This window comes from Podarcis raffonei, chromosome Z, assembly GCF_027172205.1.
Source record: "Podarcis raffonei isolate rPodRaf1 chromosome Z, rPodRaf1.pri, whole genome shotgun sequence".
Classification (NCBI taxonomy): domain Eukaryota; kingdom Metazoa; phylum Chordata; class Lepidosauria; order Squamata; family Lacertidae; genus Podarcis; species Podarcis raffonei.
This window is the reverse complement of record NC_070621.1, coordinates 21,897,046-21,918,257: the sequence shown is the minus strand read 5'-3', so window position 1 is coordinate 21,918,257 and position 21,212 is coordinate 21,897,046. Positions and strand designations below refer to the sequence as shown.

Genomic DNA, 21,212 nt, shown 5'->3' with positions numbered 1-21,212 from the left:
CACATCAGTCTACGGAGCCATACTCCATGAATGAAATGAAATGAATAAATAAAAACACTGTGGGGACGTGGGCTCTATAGATATTATTTCCTCTCCCCTGGTTTCTGTACTATCAACTCCGCTTCCTACCTCTGGGCAGCAACTGTAGCTGCAGCATCCAATGCAAACTGCCTCATGACGCTTTCTTCCAGGTACTTCTGTTCCCACTTCGTCATATCTGCTTCCAGGGCAAGAATCCGTTCCTCCTTTTCCCGCAGGAGCTCCATAAGTGCTGTGGCGTTGTATTCAGAGACACTGGCCGGCTGAGACGTCCCCTGGCGCTGATGATGAAATGAGCCAATAAGCTGCTTAGAACGAAGGCTGCTGCCATATCAGAAATCCCCACTGAACACATTTTTTTGTTTCAGGATAAATATTCGTTGAAAAGTGCAAACATAATACAAAGGGAAAGAATACAATGAATTGAAAATGTAAACCTAGAGGGCCTTATTGGTGGCTGCTCCCAGACTCTGGAACTCCCTCCCTAGAGAAGGCAAACTGGCTCCCTCCTTGTTGTCTTTCCACTGGCAGGTGAAAACTGTTTTATTCTGACAGTCTCTTGGGGACTGACTGTGCTGTTTTTATCAATAGACCTGTTTTTATATTGCTTTAATTGTATTAGAGTTTAATTATTTTTAAACTATCATCTTTCATGTTTTTAGCCTTCTGCATTTTATCAGAGTTGTTTTAATTCGTGTAAGCTGGCTTTTCCAGTCTGGGGAAAAGGTGGGTTATAAATAAAGATAAAGATAAAGATAAACCATAGGACATCATAGCCTGTACAGTGCAGCTCCAGAAGGGGTAACAAGGCATTGATTCATACAAATATTCCATTTATAAGTATCGAAGAAATGCAAAAATAAAAGTGTTCTCCACCTGCAAGCTCCGTCATTACTATAAAATTGTAGGTGTGCCTACACTGGGGACACTGAGCGACTGTCCCACTGATCACATTATTATTACACTTGCTAACTCTGTGGCTTCCTGGAGAATAAAGTCTGATTCACCTAAGTCAGCCAAATGTTGGATTGCTTGGCAAGTTTGAAGTGTGCTAATTATCAGTTGTGGGACCAAGCCGTTCTGTGGGTCACTTGGACAGAACAGTTTTTATCCCCTAGTAAGAAAAATGCACACATCTCACCATGGGCTGAAAACCACGCAGTGGGACAACCTGACAACTGTTCAGCTGGAAGCTCTGCTTTGACACACACTAAATTCATTACATAACAGAGGCACTTTATGAACAGTGCACGAAGCAGCAGAAGGAAAGGCGCCTGTGATGTGTCTCCTAACAGAAAACAAACGCTCACTCTTGAGTCGCTAACTAGGGCCAGTGGCACAGTGTCTGCTCCACATGCAGAAGGTCCTGGGTTCAATCCCATTTCCAGGTAGGGCTGGGAAAGATTCCCTGCCTGAAATGCTGGAGAGCTGCTGCCAGTCAGTGTAAACAATACTGAGCTAGAGAGACAAAGCAGCTGACGTGGTGTTAGGGTTAGGTTCCTGTGTGTGTTCACCTCCTTTCAAAAAAAGCAGTCGGTTAAATAAGTTTCACTAGGGCTTTTTAAAAACCAGAAGCCCAGCTCCTCCTCCTCCTATTATTTATACCCTGCCCATTTGGCTGGGTTGCCCCAGCCACTCTAGGTGGCTCCCAGCAGAATATTAAAAACATGATAAAAGATCAAACATTAAAAACTTCCCTAAAAAGGGCTGCCTTGAGATGTGCTCTGAAAGTCAGATAGTTGTTTATTTCCTTGACATCTGACGGGGGGGGGGGCGTTCCACAGGGCTGGCGCCACTACCGAGAAGACCCTCTGCCTGGTTCCCTGTAACTTTGCTTCTCGCAGTGAGGGAACTGCCAGAAGGCCCTTGGAGCTGGTGTCTGGATGATGGAGGTGGAGACGCTCCTTCAGGTTTACTGGGCCAAGGCCATTTAGGGCTTTAAAGGGCAGCACCAACACTTTCAATACTCAGTTGGAAGGTGGAGTTCTGCTTAAGATCCTCTTACCTGCTGCATCCGGAGGGATTCGAGTTCCCTCTCCAGCCGTGTCCGTAGTCGGTGTTCCAGCTGTTCGCGCTTCTCGCAGGCTGCCTGCAGCTGAACCAAGGCCTGCTGCATTTTCTCCACCTTCTCAACATAAACCTGCTTCTTCTTCAACTAAAAGAAAAAAAGGGTGGGGGGAGTGTAGGTGGTGAAGCTCCTTCAGCATCCAGAAGCATCACAGCACCTGCTAGCTCCAGCAAGCCTTCGTCAAGAGCAGCAACCCAGATCCCCCCTCCTCCCAGTCATCCCAAAAGCACAGCAGGGGGAGGGCAACAACCACCCTTTTGCTGTCCCCCCAAATCAGGGGAAGGGCTGTAGCTCAGTGGTAAGGCACTGCATGCAGGACATTATAAGAACATAAGAAGAGCCAGCTGGGTCAGGTCAAAGGCCCAGGACTCTGTTCTCACACCCACTGACCAGCTGGAGAGTTTGCAAGCTGGTTTGGACTACAGTTCCCATCATCCCCAGCCTGGACAGTCCTATGTTGGTGGGGTTGGTGATGGGAACACAGCTATCCTATCTGGGGCTGATGAGAATTGCAGTCCAAAACATCATTAATAATGATGATCATCACCACCACCACCAAGAGGTCCCAGAGCAGATGACAACAATTCAAACAATTTAGTATGGCAGCACCTGCACTTTGGAACTCCCTGCCTATTGACATCAGGCAGGCGCCTTCACAGTGCTTTTTGGCACGTGCTAAACATTATTATTCAGATAGGCCTACCCAACTGCTTAGAAACTTGACATTAAAACTTGACAAGTTTTAATCTGTTCTTAGTCTATTGTTATTTTAACTTTCTGGAAATTCTAAATTATGGGTGTTGATTTTTTGTATTGCTAATTTAATTGTTTTATCTTTTTTGTAAACTGATGTTCATTGCAGACACACTTTTAATTGATCAAACCCTTCTTAAACCAACTAAAGTAACTGATTCGAGCCAGCTAAACATCACAGGCCTCTCCAAGAGCAGAAATAATTTTGCTTCAAGGAGATGCCTGCTATGACTGAAAAGTATTTCATCAGCCAAGTGCTTTGGTCCAGCATTACTTCTCTCTCCTCATTCCTAATCTTTTTATTGATTTTGCATTAATATACATTAAATGGACACGATAATATCCATACAAAGAAAAAATGCTAAAGTCTCCCACTGCCTCCTTTATATTCTATTGCATGATCATCACTCGTGTTTGTTTAGTATCTATTTTTGCCATTTCTACAACAGGGATCTTATGCATCAAATCATTATAGTCTCCGAAACCTGAAGGAGAAAGGACACGCACAAACATAACTTTAACAAAGGGGAAAGCAATCAGGAAGTCAGATCTGTACTGATGTAGCCAACGCATTCTGGATACATACGTAATGAATAGCCACCAACTGGCATAGAAAGTTTCCGGTTTCTTTTCCCCCTTCAATAATGCTACATCTTGAGTTATTTTCTCTGCAAGTGCTATTCTCCATACACTCTTATTTCCCTTATATGTTCCTTCTCTTGTACGTATGTACTTCCTTATCTTTTGATTAGAGAATAAACCTGTATTCTGAATGGGAGGGTTTTGAGCATTGCTGAGTTGTTGCACAGAACCTTTGAGAACCAGACGTCACGAAGCGCCACCATGCCTCAACAGCAACTCAAGCCAAACCCATCTGGTCAGTTCTTTCCCACTTTCTGTTTGCTTATTTTAAAATAAGTTATAACCCTCAAAGAGCACCTCTGGAAAATTACTCACAGACCAAAATGGAGCGTTTTTGTTTTTTTAAAACAGTTTAAAAACAACCCAGCAATTTCTGTGGCACTGCATATGCATGGACCCTTGAAACACACACACATACTATAGACAGACATGTTATATCTATGGTGTCCTAGTCATAGAGTGTTGCACTAAGACCTGGGAATCCAGGGTTCAGTTCCCCACAATTAGCTATGAAGCTCACTGGGTGACCTTGGGGCAAATCACTGCCTTTCAGCCTAACCTACCTCACAGGGTTGTTGTGCAGATTAAATGGGGTAGATTAAACAGATTAAACAGGGTTGTTGTGCAGATTAAATGGGGTAGATTAAATGGGGGAGACCGTGTATGCCACCTTGAGCTCCTTGGAGGGAACGTTGGGATAGAAATGCAATAAATGGTGGAAAAGATGAGTAAAATGAATATTCTTGGGTGAGCACATCAACCATATTGCACTTGAGGCGGGGAGTAAAATAATCACACACACACTGCAAAAAACCCCACAAAAAACCCCCAAAGCCTTCACAGAAACTGGAATTTGATCTGGTGATATCCCTCCCACCCCGCACTTTCGAGAGAAGGAATAGTGGACTGACCTTCTCTATCAGTTCCGCTGACAGAAGATAACTATGTGGTGATTGATGATAGTAAGACAGATGGTCTGACTATTAAATCATTTTGGGAGATAAGAGCGATCAAACAGGAGAACCCTCAAATGCTTTGATCAAGGCTGTTCTCTGCTTCCTGCACCTGGGGGCTTGGATGGGTGACAGAATGAGACTGCAAGCTGAGGAGCTGACACTGTGCCCAAATGCCACGTAACAACCCTCTGTGGGTAAGAAAACCAGCATCCTCTCTTTCTTAAATACTTCTGGGACAAGAAAAATGCAAATTACAGAGATTTCTCTGCTGATTAAAATTTACAATCAGAAAACTTGTAACAGCCACTTCCTGTCTCTAAGAACAAAGGGGAAAACTGGTGGTGGGAATTAATGGAGGTAAAGTTAATATTAAAGAAAAAACTTGGTTGATATTTACCAATAATAATAATCTGGGAACCCGACTTGGACTTTGGTGGGGGAAAAGAAAAGAATGATTCTGAGAGGCTTTGACTTAAAAGAAATACTGTTTAACAGAAAGTGGAGAAGATGGAAGTTATCATGGACTGACTGATTATTTCTTTTAAATGTAATTGGCAAATGGAAAATTGGAAGCCCGTTTTATCTATCTTTAATCTTTTCTTTTCTTTTCTTTTCTTTTCTTTTCTTTTCTTTTCTTTTCTTTTCTTTTCTTTTCTTTTCTTTTCTTTTCTTTTCTTTTCTTTTCTTCTCTTCTCTTCTCTTCTCTTCTCTTCTCTTCTCTTCTCTCTCTGTTTCTTCTTTTTATTTTTTCTTTGGAATCCTATGCTTGGGGCCTTTGTTAAGGTCCAGGGAATTAAGTATTCATGTGGGTGGTGGATGGTTCATGGAGGACCCTGGGTGGGAGACAGGGAAGTGTTGTCCCTCCTCCCAGGGTGAGTGGCTGGGGGGGGGAGAAAGGAAGGATCCCAGGTGAGAGATGGGAGGGACTGATGTGTTGGGCAGGGGCCAAAATGGTCAAAGGCCTGGAAATGATGCCTTATGAGGAACGGCTAAGGGAGCTGGGCATGTTTAGCCTGGAGAAGAGGAGGTTAAGGGGTGATATGATAGCCATGTTCAAATATATAAAAGGATGTCACACAGAGGAGGGAGAAAGGTTGTTTTCTGCTGCTCCAGAGAAGCGGACACGGAGCAATGGATCCAAACTGCAGGAAAGAAGATTCCACCTAAACATTAGGAAGAACTTCCTGACAGTAAGAGCTGTTTGACAGTGGAATTTGCTGCCAAGGAGTGTGGTGGAGTCTCCTTCTTTGGAAGTCTTTAAGCAAAGGCTTGACAACCATATGTCAGGAGTGGTCTGATGGTGTTTCCTGCTTGGCAGGGGGTTGGACTCGATGGCCCTTGTGGTCTCTTCCAACTCTATGATTCTATGATAATTGCCTTTGGGAGAGGAATCTATATTCTACTTGTTCTGCTTGTAGTTATAGTAGCGGCTATCTTATTGTATTGTGAAAAACTTTAATAAAAATCTTCTTTTTTATTTTAAGGAATTTGATGAAAGAAATGGAATTCATATCTTCCCATATAACAAAGGGAAAAGCTTGGCTACAACAACTGCAGACTATCGGAGAAAACCAAAATTTGAAAAGTATACTTTGAAACAAATACTATTAGCAGCTTGGATTTGATCACCACAATAGTTATTCGGCGGAAAGAAAGCAAATTAGAAAACCATGGCCATATTATCCCTGTTGATGCTGATCAAGGAACCTTCCCTTATTTTCAAAAATTCTTTTGGTGCATATTCTGCATAGTGACCCAAAGCACAAGATGTCTTCCCAGCGGGTCAAAAATTCCAAGCAATCATTCAGCCATAACTCTAGAGCTGCCAGTTTGGGAATGAGTCCCAAGACGCTTGGCAATGTTTGTCTCGTAACAGAGATGAATCCTTCTCCAGCTCCTATTAAAATCTGGGTGAGAGAAGGCTTCCAGGGCGCAGACACAGAAAACAACCCCTCTCTTCAAAGGAGATGGGAAGACAACCAAGGCAGCTTTAAAAGGGGATTGGGGCAAATTCATGCAGGAGGAGAGGGCTACCAGCAACAATGGCTGTGCTCTGCCTCTACAGCTGGAGGCAGCAATGCTTCTGAGTATCTGGAATGCTTCTGAGATGCTGAAACTGCAGGAGTAGGGAGTGGTCTTGTGCCTGAATCCTGCGTGCTGGTTTCCCGCAGGCAACTGTTTAGGAGAACAGGATGCTGTACTAGGTGGGCCACGGGTCTGATCCAGCAGGTTTTTACGTTTTTAATGCAGCTGCTCTGAAATCAGATAATCTAGCAGCTGCAACCATCCTCCAACATTTGTACTGAAAACACAATAGCACCAGCATTCCATTGCATGAGGGTTTCTTTCTTTTCTTTTACAGCCTTGGTCACCCTGGTGACCCCAAGATACCCTGGACCACAACAGCCACCAGTCCCTGGCCAGCCCAGTTCCCCCACCTGCACAATGAACTCATGTAGCCCACCCCATCTACAAGCCCCCCGCCCCCCATTGCTACTTTTGGAAGCATGGAAAGAAAAAAACAGAGAAAGGAGGAGAGCACAGTTCCCCATTTTATTCCTCACATACCCAGCTGCACAAAGACTGAAATCCCGCTGTCTCAGACGCACTGAAGAATAAGCATGCCACCGTCCAATTTTGTTATCTGGGCATCAGGAATGAAGCCACCCCACCCTACTTTATTTCCAAAAGCAAGCTCAGAGGCCCAACTGGACTTGCATAAAAACAGCCTTCACAATACTATGCCCAATCATCCTCTTAAAAAGGAGTCTGGAAAAGGTTAAGCAAGCAGAGGAGAGTCAAGGGAGCAAGAAAAGCGAAGAAGCAGCGTGCACAACACACACACACACACACCAATTATCTACATGTGCCAAGAACACCACTTGGCAAAATCCTTCCTCTTTCGTAAGGCTAGATTGGAAATTATTTACAATTACGGGCTCAGAAATGTGGACTAAGCACACAAAGGATCTGGCCAAACCACCTATAACAGCTTGATAACCAGTCGGTGCTAAAATCATAGGCCTAGTTCTCCTTTTCAGAACTCAAACACCCTTCACACAATGGTGTTTTGGAAAATTACAGTAAAAAAAGAAAAGGGCAAGTCTTTTAGGGATTTTAGTTTCCTTAATAATGCTCAGTGAGTGTTTGAAGAAAGGGGGTCCGGCAGTCAAGCTGGCTCCTTAAGGACATTCCATTCTTACTGCCTTTTAGCAGTGCAGATCCTATAAGTTTAACTGATGCTCATTCATGGAAAAGCATCCACATTAATTTGCAAGAGGAATGAAAAGCACCAACCTGGCCCTTCACAAGAGCTTTAAGCACAAATGCTGGTTGGGATCTCACTTATTTGAGATGAAAGCAGTGGAAGTTTTCCTTTTCAAAGTGTTTTGTTTTTAAGACCAATTTCCAAACTTTCTAAACTCTCCAAGGGACCTTTGCAGATATGACTAAACTGAGAAATACAGCTTTAACTATATTCTTTCATGACTCTCTTGAGATAGATGAAAAAAGCTTTTGTGCTGCCTCCAGGACATTATATGATGGGCATCTGGATAATTTGTATGGATTAATAAGAATCATTTATGCTACTGCGCAACTTGATATGACTTTCTTTGCTTTTCCGTTAAAAGTGAATGTAGATGACAGAATGCAAACACAAAAGTGTGAAACAAGAAACAGACTGAACATGTGACGAGAACCTCCAGCAGCTCCTCTGAGCTGGGGAATGGGGCCTTACCTCTTCTTCCAGTTTCACCACTTTGGCCTGAGCATTGTTCAAAGCCTGGTCGCGAATTTCAATGTGCCTCCTCTGTTCCTCATTAGCAGAGCGAACTCCAGCCAGCTCAATCTCTAGCTTCTCCTTCTCCCTCTGGGTTTCTTTGTCTGTCCGAATAAAAGGGGAGTGGAAGGAAAACTTTTTAAGAAAATGGGCAGAAGGGCAAGGAGAAAGATTGAGTCGTCTTCTGGGAAATCCATTTAAAATCTCTGTTTCTTTTAAAATGCGTATCACCCTTCTTCATTCTACCTTTCCACCAAGGAGTGCAAGGCAGTTGGCATGGTTCCCCCCTGACACTTTTATCCCTACTACAACCATGTGACAGGCCGTGACACTGGTGGATCTCAAGTTCTAGTAAAAAAACAAATTACGATTCTGCAAGCCTGATGTTTGTCCACCTGTCTTTTATATATTAACAGCCTCAAAAATCATAGCTCTTGCAGATGTCGAATTCAGTGCCTCACCGTGTACAGAAAAGGATAATATACGGCTAGCAGGAGTGATTTCGCACACCTAATTCCCAGGAAGATTATCTGACTGCTTGGTCAAGTCCAGCCTTCGCCCCATTCCTTAGCTACATGAGCTCCACAGTGGAGTTTGCTACAAATGAGACAGACAACACCCATGCAAACATAGATCCTAACTGTGCAATTCCTTGTTCGTGTGAAGGAAAGTCAATTCTGGTGTGCAAAACAACATTTTGTGCTAGTGATTAAGGATTTGGATGACTTCCACATAATATGCCTAGTGTGATTTGGGTTGGGTGATTAGAGGGAGAGAAGTGAGTCTACCCCCACACAAGGGAATTGTGTAAATTGGACTTCAACTAAGGACATTTGATTTGGCTGAAGCAAGCACACACAAACGAGATGAATCCCAAATGGAATGGATTCGCGGCTTGCTTTAATCCAACAAGAAGTGTTCTACGAAGAATGAACTATCTGGAACCTCTGCAGTGAGGTGTCCAAACAAGACCCATTTTACGGGTTACTATGTTAAAAAACAAAACAAACAGGATAATCCAGGCATGCCTAAGGCATGAGGTGGCACGGCAGAAATGAAGAATGAATTCACCAAGGGTGCTGCTTTTTGTGGAGCTGCTGTGGTTCTCAGCATTCTACCAGTTGGATGCCAACACTGACTCAGCTGCAGAATACACACCTCTTGAATAAAATATCCAGCCCTGACAACACAGGAGAAAGCACATTCCAAGCTGCGGCATCATCCCATGCCTAAGGAATCACACCAAGTCATTTTGTTAACAGAACCAGATTTTATCCAGCCAGCAGACAGGCTAAGCAGTGCCGGTCTTGCAGGTGCGGAGAGAATGGAAGCAGAAGATAATCACACACAGAATTTTGCACTGTATTCACATTGAGATTTTAGTGGTAGGGCTCTGTTTATAAATGTTATATGCTGACAGAGTCTCACTCCCATCACCAATTGTGCCACAGCATTCTGCACTAACTGCAGCTTTTGGATCAAGCCCCACATAGACCACATTCTAGTAATCCTATCATGAAATAACATTTTTTTAAATTGCATTTTTAATTTTAATGCAATGGCAACACAGTTAAGTGCTGTCTACTGGGTGGAGCTCTGAGGACAGTAAAACAGCATTTACCTTGCTTAAGTCCTGAGACATTTCAGCCCAGCGGAAATGTCGTAAGAACCTGTAACATTGGTTTTTACTATAATCCATCTGCTCCTCCAGGCAGGGTTTGTAACCCAAGGCTAACTCTACACACACTAGCAAAGAAGTGGCATAGTATAGTTCTTCCTCAGAGGAAACACCAGCACCACCATCCATCCTGCTCTCTTGTCTGGATTGGCCTAGTTTCACCCAAGTGGCTACACGGTGGATTTATATTCAGTCTCAAGGACCCTGCACTTCAGAAGTGCCTAGAGGAAGACAAGTGGAGTTAACACTATAGCTCAGTGGTACAGCATCTGCTCTGAGCGTGGTTCAGTCCCCAGCATCTCCTGCAAGGTCTGGGCATGCTCCACGTCTGGAAGCCTGGAGGGCCACTATCAGCCAGTGTTGACAATACTGAGCTAGATGGGCCAGTGTTCTACCTCGGGAGAAAGCAGGTTGTGTGTGCTTGTCTGTGGTTTGTAGCTCAATTTTAATGCTTCTTTGCAGCAAAAAAAAAAAAAATAGGTTCGCTCATGTAGGGAAGGCTTAGTAAATTGTTCCCTTTGCATCAGTTCAATGAGCCAGAAAAGAAATCCCTGCTGGCATCTCCAGGAAGAGCTGGGAGAATTCTATAATCTCTCACTTTGTTCTGCACTATAGAAATACATCCAGTACAATTTAGGAAAGGTAGCGGTAATGTGGGGGAGAACCAAGGGGTAGACAAATAAATGTTCAGGGGAAGTGTAAACGTGTGGAAGTCAAGAACTGTAGTGAGTAAAGGGTGGGAAAGTGAAACTGTTCATCACTATGAGCAGCACTGATTGTGCCTAATTTTTTTTTAAGACACCTCTTACCATCTTATGCTATGCTGAGCCATTCCCAAGCCCACCCACTGCTTGCCTGAGTGATTTCTGAACAGCTGTCACCTCAAGCCCAACTTTGCAACAGGCCTCAACCATATTAAAGGAGAAATTCAGACTCACTTTGTGCAAAGAGCTGGCAGATGGTTTTCTTGTTATCCTCAGAGCCTTCCTTCTCCGCAAGCTGCTTGTTGGCTGTTTCCATACGCTCTGCAGAAGAGAAGATAAATACATTTTACAGAATCCGCACAGCTAATTGCAGTTAGCATACTGTACGTTTTTCTAACACCAAGCTTCCTCAATCAATCTGGTGCTCCGGCTGGAGCTGATACCAAGTTGCAGTGAAGTGGATAGCAATAAAAGATGACTGGATAAATTAACGGATGGTAAAGCTATCAATGGCTACTGGCCACAATGGAGGCTAGTTCTCATGGCTGAAGAAATAAGTGCAACAGCATTTCAAGAAGACTCTGTTAGGCAATCAGGGGTGGTGAGGGGGCAGTGGGAGAGAAGGAGAGGTGCAGGGTCACTTTACTGGAGCACCTGAGAAACCAGCTGTTATTAGCCCTTCCTCCCCCTTGAACTGTTTATATCTCAGCTGCTCATTAGAAGATCTCTTCTGGTATCTGAGTTTGCTTATTTTCTCCTCCTTTCCCACTCATTTGCCTTTTCTGCTGTGTCTTTTAGATGGTGTGCCTGAGGACAGTGACAGTCTTTCTTTCTTTCTTTCTTTCTTTCTTTCTTTCTTTCTTTAAAAAACTGATCTGAAAACACCCTCCAAGACTTCTTTCCAGGCTGAAGGGTGTAGTTAGAAAAAGCTATAAATAAATAAAAGTTTTAAGCATAGAATTTCTCAAAATAGGCTAGAGAGCTTTTAGGTATGGCAAACTGCCACAATGGCACAATTCAACATCTGTGCCGCTACAACAGAGTCATAAGACAGAGAATGCGGCACTTGGGTAGAAATCTCCCTTGAGCTGTGAAGCCTATCAGACAACCTGGAGTTCATCACACGCTCTCAGCAGAACAGAGTGCCTGTGTGGAGTAGGGGTTAGAGTGTCGGACTAGGACCTAGGAGACCAGCGTTCAAATCCCCGCTCAACCATGAAGCTCACTGGGTGACTTTGGGCTAGTCATTGCCTCTCAATCTAACCAACCTTACAGGGTTGTCGTGTGGATTAAATGAGCCAGGGAAGAACTATGTATAGCACCTTGAGCTCCTTGTGGGGGAAAGAAGGTGGGATATAAAATGAATGAATGGGTGAGTTCTCAGAGACCTCAGAGTTGCCATACAGCAAGTTTCGCAGGCAAGCAGGATACCAATGTTTTCCCAGTCCAAGTTACTACACAGAGCTGTTGTAAGGGGAGATGTGCTAAGACTTGTAAGCCAATAAAAATTATTTACAAGGGAAATAAATAGTGTAGTATTAGAATCAAAAATCTTTCTATCATAGTACTATTCTTAATTACATACATTAGTCAGTCATCAGTTATCAGTGCTAACACGTAGAGTATTTTAAATGTATTTTTAATGCCTGTGTCTGCACTTCTGGAACCATCTGTTTAGAGAAATGCTGGTAGCCTTAGTGGCCAAAGGTGATTTTTATTAGCCTGCACAGTAGCCATGGCTCTAACTGGAACACCTGTACCTGGAAGAAAACAACATTGGCATAATGTGTTCCTGGACTGCAACTCCTATCATCCTTGACCACTGGCTTTGCTGGCAGGGGTTGATGGGAGCTGGAGCCCAGCAACTCCAAGCCCAGGGAAGCCTGCTTTAAACTCATGTACAAACAGAAATTTACCTCTGAGGTCTCTATTGAAGTCATGCAGCCTTCGTATCTCTCCTTCCAGCTTGTTCCTCATGGTCTTCTCCAGAGTCTCCCGCTTTGTGGAAGACTTTTCCAGGTTATTGTAGGCTTCTGAAACTTGCTGAATTTCTGTTTCCAGCTGGAGCAAACAAGAAAAGAAAACTATGCATGCATTTTCTATCCATCATCTATCTATCTATCTATCTATCATCTATCTATCATCTATCTATCTATCTATCATCTATCTATCTATCTATCTATCTATCTATCTATCTATCTATCTATCATCTATCTATCATCATGTACCTACCTACCTATCCACTATATAACAGTATTTAGCATGAACATATATAAGCTTTGTGGTGGTAGTGGGGGAATGAATGACTAGACCTCATGCAAAAGAACGCAGATCACAACCATGTTGCAAACAGAACACCTTTCACTCAGTGAACCAAAGGCACACGATACTGTTCTTACTGAAGCAAGCAGGTCTGGTCCTGAGAAAATTGGATGGGAGAAGGAGGGCCATAGCTCAATGATCAGAGCATCTGCTTTGCATGCAAAAGGTCCCAGGTTCAAGCCCCAGCATCTCCAGGTAGGACTGGTAGAGACCCCGTGTCTGAAATCCTGGAGAGTTGCTGTCAGTCAGTGTGGACAATACCGAGTTAGGTTGACCAATGGATCAGACCAGTGGCCCATCTAGTCAGCATCCTGTTCTCACAGTGGTCAACCAGATGCCTCAAAAGGAAGCCCACAAGCAAGAGCCCTCTCCCCTTCTGTGGTTTCCAGCAACTGGTATTCAGAAGCATTACTGCCTCCAAATGTGGAGGGCAGAGCATGACACCCTGGCTAGAAGCCATCAATTGCCCTCTCCTCCATCCATTTGTCTAAATCTCTGTTAAAGCCATCCAAGTTGGTGTCCATCACTGCCTCCTGTGGGAGCAAGTTCCATAGTTTAACTCTATGCTGTGTAGAAGTCTTTTCTTTTGTCTGCCCTGAATCTGCCAACATTCAGCTTCACTGGATGCCCACAAGCCATCTAAAAGGGTGTCCCATGGAAGATGGAGCAAGCTTGTTTTCTCCTGCTCCAGAGCGTAGGACCTGAACCAATGGCTTCAAGATTCTGACTAAACATCAGGAAGAACTTTCTAGTGGTAGGAGCTGCTCAATAGTGAAACAGACTCCCTCAGAATGTAGCGGACTCTCCTTCCTTGGAGATTTCTAAGCAGAGGTTGGATGGGCATCTGTCATGGAGGCTTTAGCTGAGATTCTGCATTGCAAGGGCTTGGACTAGATGACCCCAGGGTCCCTTCCAACTCTACAATTCTATGATTCTATGAAATGAGTCTCCTCCACCTTTCCAAAAAACGCAAAGTTTTGTGGGTCAACGAGAGATGTTTCAACACCCTCACAAAAGCCACAATTTCTAGGACATGTGCACAGGAAGCTGCCTTCTTGGTCAACATGGCTCAAGTGTTATGCACATTGACTGGAAGATGTTCTCCAAGGATTCAGGCCAGACTTGCCCAGCCCTCTCTAGAGATGCTGCTGGGGACTGAAGCTAGGACTCTCTCTGTACAAAGCAGGTCTCAGCCACTGTGCAAGGGTCTTCTGAAGCCATAAGCAAGACAGCAGCAGATGTACGCAAAAGCAAATGTGGTCCAACAGTATACATGCAGGCTAAACCAAGACATAAAAAGGTGCTCCCAGTAGATGCTTACACACAACAACTGTGGTGTCCTCCGGCTTCAGAAAAGGGCAATCAAAGTGATGAAGGGAATGCCATCACTCCCCTATGAGGAAAGGTGGCAACGTTTGGGACTTCTCAGTTCAGAGCAAAGGCGAATAAGAGGCCAAACAATAGGAGTTCATAAAATTATGCATGGCCTGGAGAAAGTGGATAGAGAATCGTTTTCCTCCCTGTCTCATAAAACTAGAACTTGCTGGTATCTGATGAAGCTGAAAGTTGGAAGAATGTTGGACAGATAAAAGAAAGTACTTCTTTACTCAGCGCACAGTTAAACTGTGGAACTCCCTCCCACAGGAGGCAGTGAGGGCCAACAACTTGGATGGCTTAGAAAGAGGAGTGGGCAAATTAATGGAGGATAAAGCTATCAACGGCTACTAGCCATGATGGAGGCTGCACTTGGCCTCCGCGTCAGAGGCAACAATGCTGTTGATGGAAACTGCAGGACAGGAGAGGGCTCTTGTGCTCATGCCCGGCCTGCGGATTCCATACAGGCATCTGGTTGGCCGCTGTGAGAACAGGATGCTGGACTTGGAAGGGCAGCGGTCTGAAGGGCGCTTCTTACACTCCTAAGAATGAAATACTAAATGGGGGTGGGATGGGGAGGTTCCACCAGTTCTTACCTTTTGGAGCCTGGCTACTTTCTCATAGCACCCTTCCAGCTCCTGGCGCAAAGCTCTGTTCTCATCAGAGAGGATCTCCACCATCTGTTGGGCCCTGGAGACAATGGCGAAAGGGTCGACAGGCACCTGCTGGTATGGGGAAGGGGTTGGCTGGGGCCTGCTGAGGGCCGAGTAGGAGTCCCCTTGCTGATGCTGATGATGTTGCTGCTGCATTTGCATCTGCATCTGCTGCTGCTGGAAATGCTGCTGCGGCTGCCCAACCACAGGCTGGCAGAGCCGGTAAAGCTCTCCCTGGTGGACATGGCTGGGCAGAAAGAGCTGCTGGGTCCGTTGCTGGGAGAAAGGGTCTCCTTGGACAGGGGTGTTTGGAGGCTGGGAAGGAGACACCCTGGAGGGAGGCAGCGACTGCAGGAGCGTCATGGAGCCCAAGGAGGTGAGTGAAGATGTTGGGCTGTGGTGGTGGTGAGGCCTCTGCTGCAGCTGGTGCTCCGGGTTCTGCCTGCAAAGACCAATAAACACCAGTGGCTCACTTGGGCTGATCTGGCAAAGAGACAAAGTCATATGAACAGAGATGGGTGTGTGGCCAAGGCCTCTACAGCCTGGCCATATAATGCAGGGGGTGATGGGAGTTGTAGTCCAGCCCGCAGGGGTTGCTTGGAGTTGTAGTCTGACCTGCAGGGGCTGGTGGGCATTGTAGTCTGACCTAGAACCTGCACTGTACCGCTTCAGATTGCAGGTGATGGTTTTGACCATGGAATGGTACCCGACCGAAAATGGTTCCTAAGTATGAAGAGTTAGCAGGTCAGGTAAAAAGTCTTCAACCCAGAGAACTCATTTTTAATGTGTAAGACTTTGTCCTTTTTTCCTGACATGCAGGAACTGTCAGTCACATGGGCCCCCATGTGCAGTCTGAATTGGTACAGTCAGTTGGTACTGACTGACAACCTCAGTGAGAACTAGATGCTTGTTTGGCCCAGCTACTGTATATCAATCTTCCATCAAATACAAATTAGCCTGAAAGCATAAACATTTCAGAAGCAAATAAAAAATTTTGAGACTGGCTTAAGAAAATCCCTTCTAGCATGCCAAAGGGAAAAAGAAGAGTGATCAAAGTGCCCCACTGCAAAAACCTTTGTTCTCATGTTAAGGTTTACTGTCTGAAGCTCCCAAAAATTTCTTACCTGCTGCATTCTGCATTTATATTTATTTGTGAAAAATATTTTGCCTGCTGTTCTCCAGATGGAGAATAATTTTTTTTAAAAAAATGCAGTGAAAACATCAATGCAACTATGTAAAGGAGACAGTGAGCATTCCCTCTCCCAAAAGATGTGGCAAACATTAAAAGCTTGTTTACAGTTTCCTTTGAAGAGACACAGCCTGGAATCTGCTGGATGCTGTTCCGTTAGGGTACCGAAAAAGACATATGTGCTCCCTCAATTGTTACCCAGCAGTAATCATTCCATCAGGCTTCCTGAACTCTCCATACCAGCTGTCCATTACATGAACCTTAACTTTAAGAATGTAATCCTAAGGACAAAGACTGCCTTACTACTCATTTTCGTTAGCAGTTCTGGAAGCCCTTTCAGCTAAAGAACAGGGTACAAATGCTATGAATGAATGATTAGGCCACTGGTTCTGTAATCTGTAGGCCGCCATCAAGGAAGCCCTCTCCACAATGACCACCAGCATACAAAGAAAATAATTTAATCAAGTTCTTAAAGAATGGGAAGGTCTCATATGGAAGAAGACACACCTTCAGCAATCAATGCTCAGGTTAAAAGCAGAGCCTCACCACCTTGAATTTCACCTGGTAACAAACTGGTTAGCAAGAGCAGCGCACACCAGCCCACATGTTAGATGCTCTCTGTCACCAACACCAGAAATCACCTGCTAACACATTGTCTACTTAACACAAGAACAGCCCTGCTGGATCAGGTCAGGGGTGCCAACTATAGGGGGCCCCAGGGGCCTGAGCACCCACAAAAATTTTGTTGTGGGTGCTCAGAACCCACATTGCTGGACCCCCAACACAACTTCCGGTGCCTCATGAAGCACCAGAATTCACGTCTGAGGCCTTGCGAGCCCTTGGAGATTTTAAACAGCATCGGAAACAGAGACCTCGCAAGACAGGATAGCTCAGTTGGTTAGAGCTGACAAGAGTGTGGTGCTAATAACAGCAAGGTTGCAGGTTTGATCCCTGCATGGGACAGCTGCATATTCCTGCATTGCAGGGGGTTGGACTAGATGGCCCTTCAGGGTCCCTTACAACTCTATGATTCTAAATGGGTTTCCATTTTATCTTAGAACAGTCTGTCCTACCGTGGCATTTGAAGCAATGTGTGCTGGTAAGTTTGCTCTTTGAAAAAATCTTTAAAAAATCACATGCAAGAGGGTTTGAATCTCATAACAGAGATACTATGTCTAGAAGAGATGCTACTCAAAGACTGCCTGTCTGTCTAATAAATTTACTTATATGGACAGACAGTTGTCCAGGCGGGGGCGGGGGGCTGGGTATGCTAGTCCACAGCAAATAGCAATCTGAAATTCTGAGATCATGCATGTCCATTTACATACACCTATGCATGCCAGAGAGATATGACAGACATCTGCCACTCCGAGATGCAGATTCTAAGGAGTTGGAGGAAGGGACTCAGTTTATTGGGAAATAAACATTACGAAAAGAGATATTTGAATTTCCCTTAAGAACAAGAAGAGGATTAACAACGGAGGTACCTTTAACCAGGATTATCCCTAACACCCCAAGATGCGAATAGAACACATGCAGATGGCCACTATATATGGCAGGACAGGACAGAAGGTAGATTGGGATCTACCAGCAGATCTCCAAACAACAAAAAGCTTTTGTCCCTTATGAAGAAACACTCTGGCAAGACCCAGGAATGGAATATTTCTTGGCGGATAAAAAGAATAACAACGTTAATGACCAAGTTTTGCTTCTCAGCTGAAAGGTCTCCAAAGATGAAACTTTCACGTTAATTGCAAATTGTACCTCATGTTTTTATTTTCCATATCATATAGTATTTTAAATATGTGCATATCTTATCTTTTGCATCATACTGAATTTTAAACAAGGAAATGTTTTAATTAATCTTCAACGTTTCTATTCTTTGTATGCTCTGGGTCTGTGACAGGATAATAAATCACAGAATCATGAAAAGTCAGAAGAGACCACAAGGTCATCCAGTCGTACCCTCTGCAATGCAAGAATCTAGCTAAAGAATCTCTAACAAGACGGCCATCCAACCTCTGCTTGAAAGCCTTCAAAGAAGAGGAGCCCACTACTTTCCAAGGTAAGTCCACCCCACTATCAAATAGCTCTGACTGTCAGAAAGTTCTTCCTGATGTTTAGCTGGAATCTCCTTTCTTGTAACTTGAAGCCACTGGTTTGTGTCCTACCCCCTGTAGCAGTAGAAAACAAGCTGGCTCCATCTCCTATGTGACGGCCGTTCAGATAATTGAATATGGCTATCATGTCTTAGAACATCAGTCTTCTCTCCTCCAGGCTAAACAAACCCCACACCCTCACCCATTAATGACTGACCAATTGACAAAAATCCTGCCCAAACCATCTAAAGACTAAGCAGGAGTAGTGGATTCTGTGACCTAGTCATGATTCGTGGGCTAAGCAAATGCCTAGAGGAACCCTGGTCCTTAAATCTATGTGTGCACCTGCACACACACAAAACACACGCATCACATAAAAGCACATTAGGCAAAAGCCACTATATGGGACCTGGTTCCAGTTAGTGGACCACAGGGTTCTAGTCAGAAAAACATAAAGGATTCCACAAAACCATATAGTGCCTAGTCCGGTCTCTGGAAGCTGCTCCTCCGACTCCAAAAAAGGGAGGGAGAACGAGACACAGTTTATGGTATTCATTATTGATCTAATTATCTCATTTATAACTCACCTTTCCTGCAAGGAGTTCAAGGTGACATGCATAGTCTTTCTCCTCCCCATTTTATCCTCAGAGCAACTCTGCAAGGTAGGTCCAGCTGACAAGTAGTGACTGGCCCAAGATCACCCAGTAAGCTTCGTGGCCAACTGGTGATTTGAACTCTGGTCTCCAAGGTCCTAGTCCGACACTCCAGCTACCACATCACAACTGGCTCAATATCTCCTCCAAACAGTAAACGAGGAAGATGTGGGTGTGGTTTCAGAAAAGAGAAAAGGGTCCGTGTTTCCCCTTAAATTTGTCAGGAACCACAAACTCAACCCTGCAAACTCAACCCTGCTGAATTCATAACCGTGACAGATGGCCTGGGACTGCAGAAAGGAGGCGAAAGGACAGTCTTGCCCTGTCCATTGGCCGAAGGAACAACAACCACTAGCCAGCTGTTTATTAGGCAAGATCGGCGAGAGAAGATCAGCTTGACCTGAACCAAATATAAATACATAATAGCTTAGCAGTTCATTGCAGTCTTGAACAGTTGAACCCTGTCCTACATATTTTGCAAGCTTTGTCTTCTTAGTCTGAAGTCAGATACTTATTATTATTAATAATAATAATATTATTATTAATGCTAAGGAGTTGCTTTGGGGGACAGTAACGTTAACACTTGCTGATATTTTGTGAGCACAGTATTATTTCAAAGTACCCTATGCAAAATGAATTACTGGTTCATTTTGGATTCTGTTTGCTTTTAGCTATGCTTTGTGTACATCTTATGGGCATTGAACTAATGTGACTTCAATCATACGCAGCTGAAGACTGACGGGTTGAAATTCTGCAAGATAAAGGTGGAGAGCTTCAAAGCTCCTTTTGCACTAGGTTTTCCTGGAGCAAAAATATCCTTTCAGCTCTCAGCCTTGTTTGGGGGGACAAGGCCCTCTTTGTCACGTTGGTTCTGGGATGCACTCACGAGATCTCACAGGACTGTCTTGAGATCCCAGGAGATTTCACATTAGCAGGGCCCTCTCAGCACAGTCACTCTGGAAAGTTGAGATGCTCGTATGGAGGAAAGTTGAGTATACAGTCATACCTTGGAAGTTGAACAGAATCTGTTCCGGAAGCCCTTTCGACTTCCAAAACCAAAGCTCAGCTTCCGATTAGCTACAGGAAGCTCCTGCAGCCAATCGGAAGCAGCGTCGGACATTCGGCTTCCAAAAATAGTTCGCAAACTGGAACAGTCACGTCTGGGTTTGCGGCGTTTGGGAGCCAAAATGTTTGAGAACTAAGCTGTTTGAAAACCAAGGTACAACTGTACACATTTTTGTGCACATATTGAACCCCTGGAACCAAACCACAGCATAAAATACAACTGTACTGTAGTTATAGGGTGGAAATATGGGGTGGATTTTTTTTTTAATATTTTGGTTGTAAATAACCTCTAGTACAGTAATAATTAACAATGAAAATGAACTGAATGGCAAAAAGTATGCAGCCTACAAGTGCTCTCAGCTGCTCTGAGCTCTTGGTTGGAGGGCAAGGAATTTATTTCTAAGTTTTAGGTGTTCTTAGTCCGCTGCTGCCCTGCTTCCATTGCATAATATTACCTGAATTAATTAATTGCCACCTGTCTCACTTCCACACCCCCATTGCTGCTGCTATTGCCTCCCTCCACAAATTACAAGTTAGGAACTATGTGTTTAAGTCTTCTTACTGTTCTTCTGTTATAACTGTCTTCACAATGGGGGTTATTCAGGTTAAAAAGAAGGGAGGAGGGAATCCTTGTACATATTATAGAGGTGAAATTTTAGCTGCTTCTGGCAAAAAAAAAGCATTCTAAAGTTCTCCTAAAAAGAGGGAAATGAAGTCATGTGAATATTTAAATTCAAATATGCAGAACGGGATTCACAGCCCAAAAGGAAGAAATGCATCACCAGAAGATACAGATTTTGCATTAAATCAGTGTGCTGATTTATAAGCATAGAGACAGATTTAGAATTGATTGCTATGATTTAAATAAAAATATGGTGAATCTGACCATGGGGAGTGGAGGAGACTGTGCTACCCCAATGCAGAAAAAAATTGCCCAAAGACAAGAAATAACTCTAATACACTTTAACACCCAAAGGCTGTCTGTTGGTTGAAGTTCCCATAGAAAATGAGCCTCTAGGAAAGGACATTATTAACATTAATAGTAGTGGTTATGATAATTTTATTATCATAATCATGAGCAATCTGTCAGTTTCTAAACCACCAACTCAAAGTGATTTAAACAAGTTAAAAACAGCAAGTGCATTTAGAACAAGACTAAAACCCTAACAGAAAACCTTTCGGATCAACGATATCTTTTGATTGTTTATAGAAAGTGCAGGCAGTTGGCGATTACAG

At 44.0% G+C, this 21,212-nt stretch overlaps 1 protein-coding gene across 3 annotated transcripts in view; it reads right to left on the bottom strand.

Moving 5' to 3' along the window:
* Nucleotides 1-21,212, bottom strand: part of AMOT (angiomotin) — a 68,343-nt gene that overhangs the window by 5,783 nt on the left and 41,348 nt on the right. For all 3 annotated transcript variants that reach the window (XM_053374441.1, XM_053374440.1, XM_053374439.1), the window contains 6 exons: nt 14,914-15,412; nt 12,538-12,682; nt 10,856-10,942; nt 8,198-8,343; nt 2,045-2,194; nt 130-320 (listed from right to left, as the gene is read on the bottom strand). In XM_053374441.1, coding sequence (XP_053230416.1) covers nt 130-320; nt 2,045-2,194; nt 8,198-8,343; nt 10,856-10,942; nt 12,538-12,682; nt 14,914-15,412 — 1,218 coding nt within the window. The remainder of the gene's footprint in view (nt 1-129; nt 321-2,044; nt 2,195-8,197; nt 8,344-10,855; nt 10,943-12,537; nt 12,683-14,913; nt 15,413-21,212) is intronic.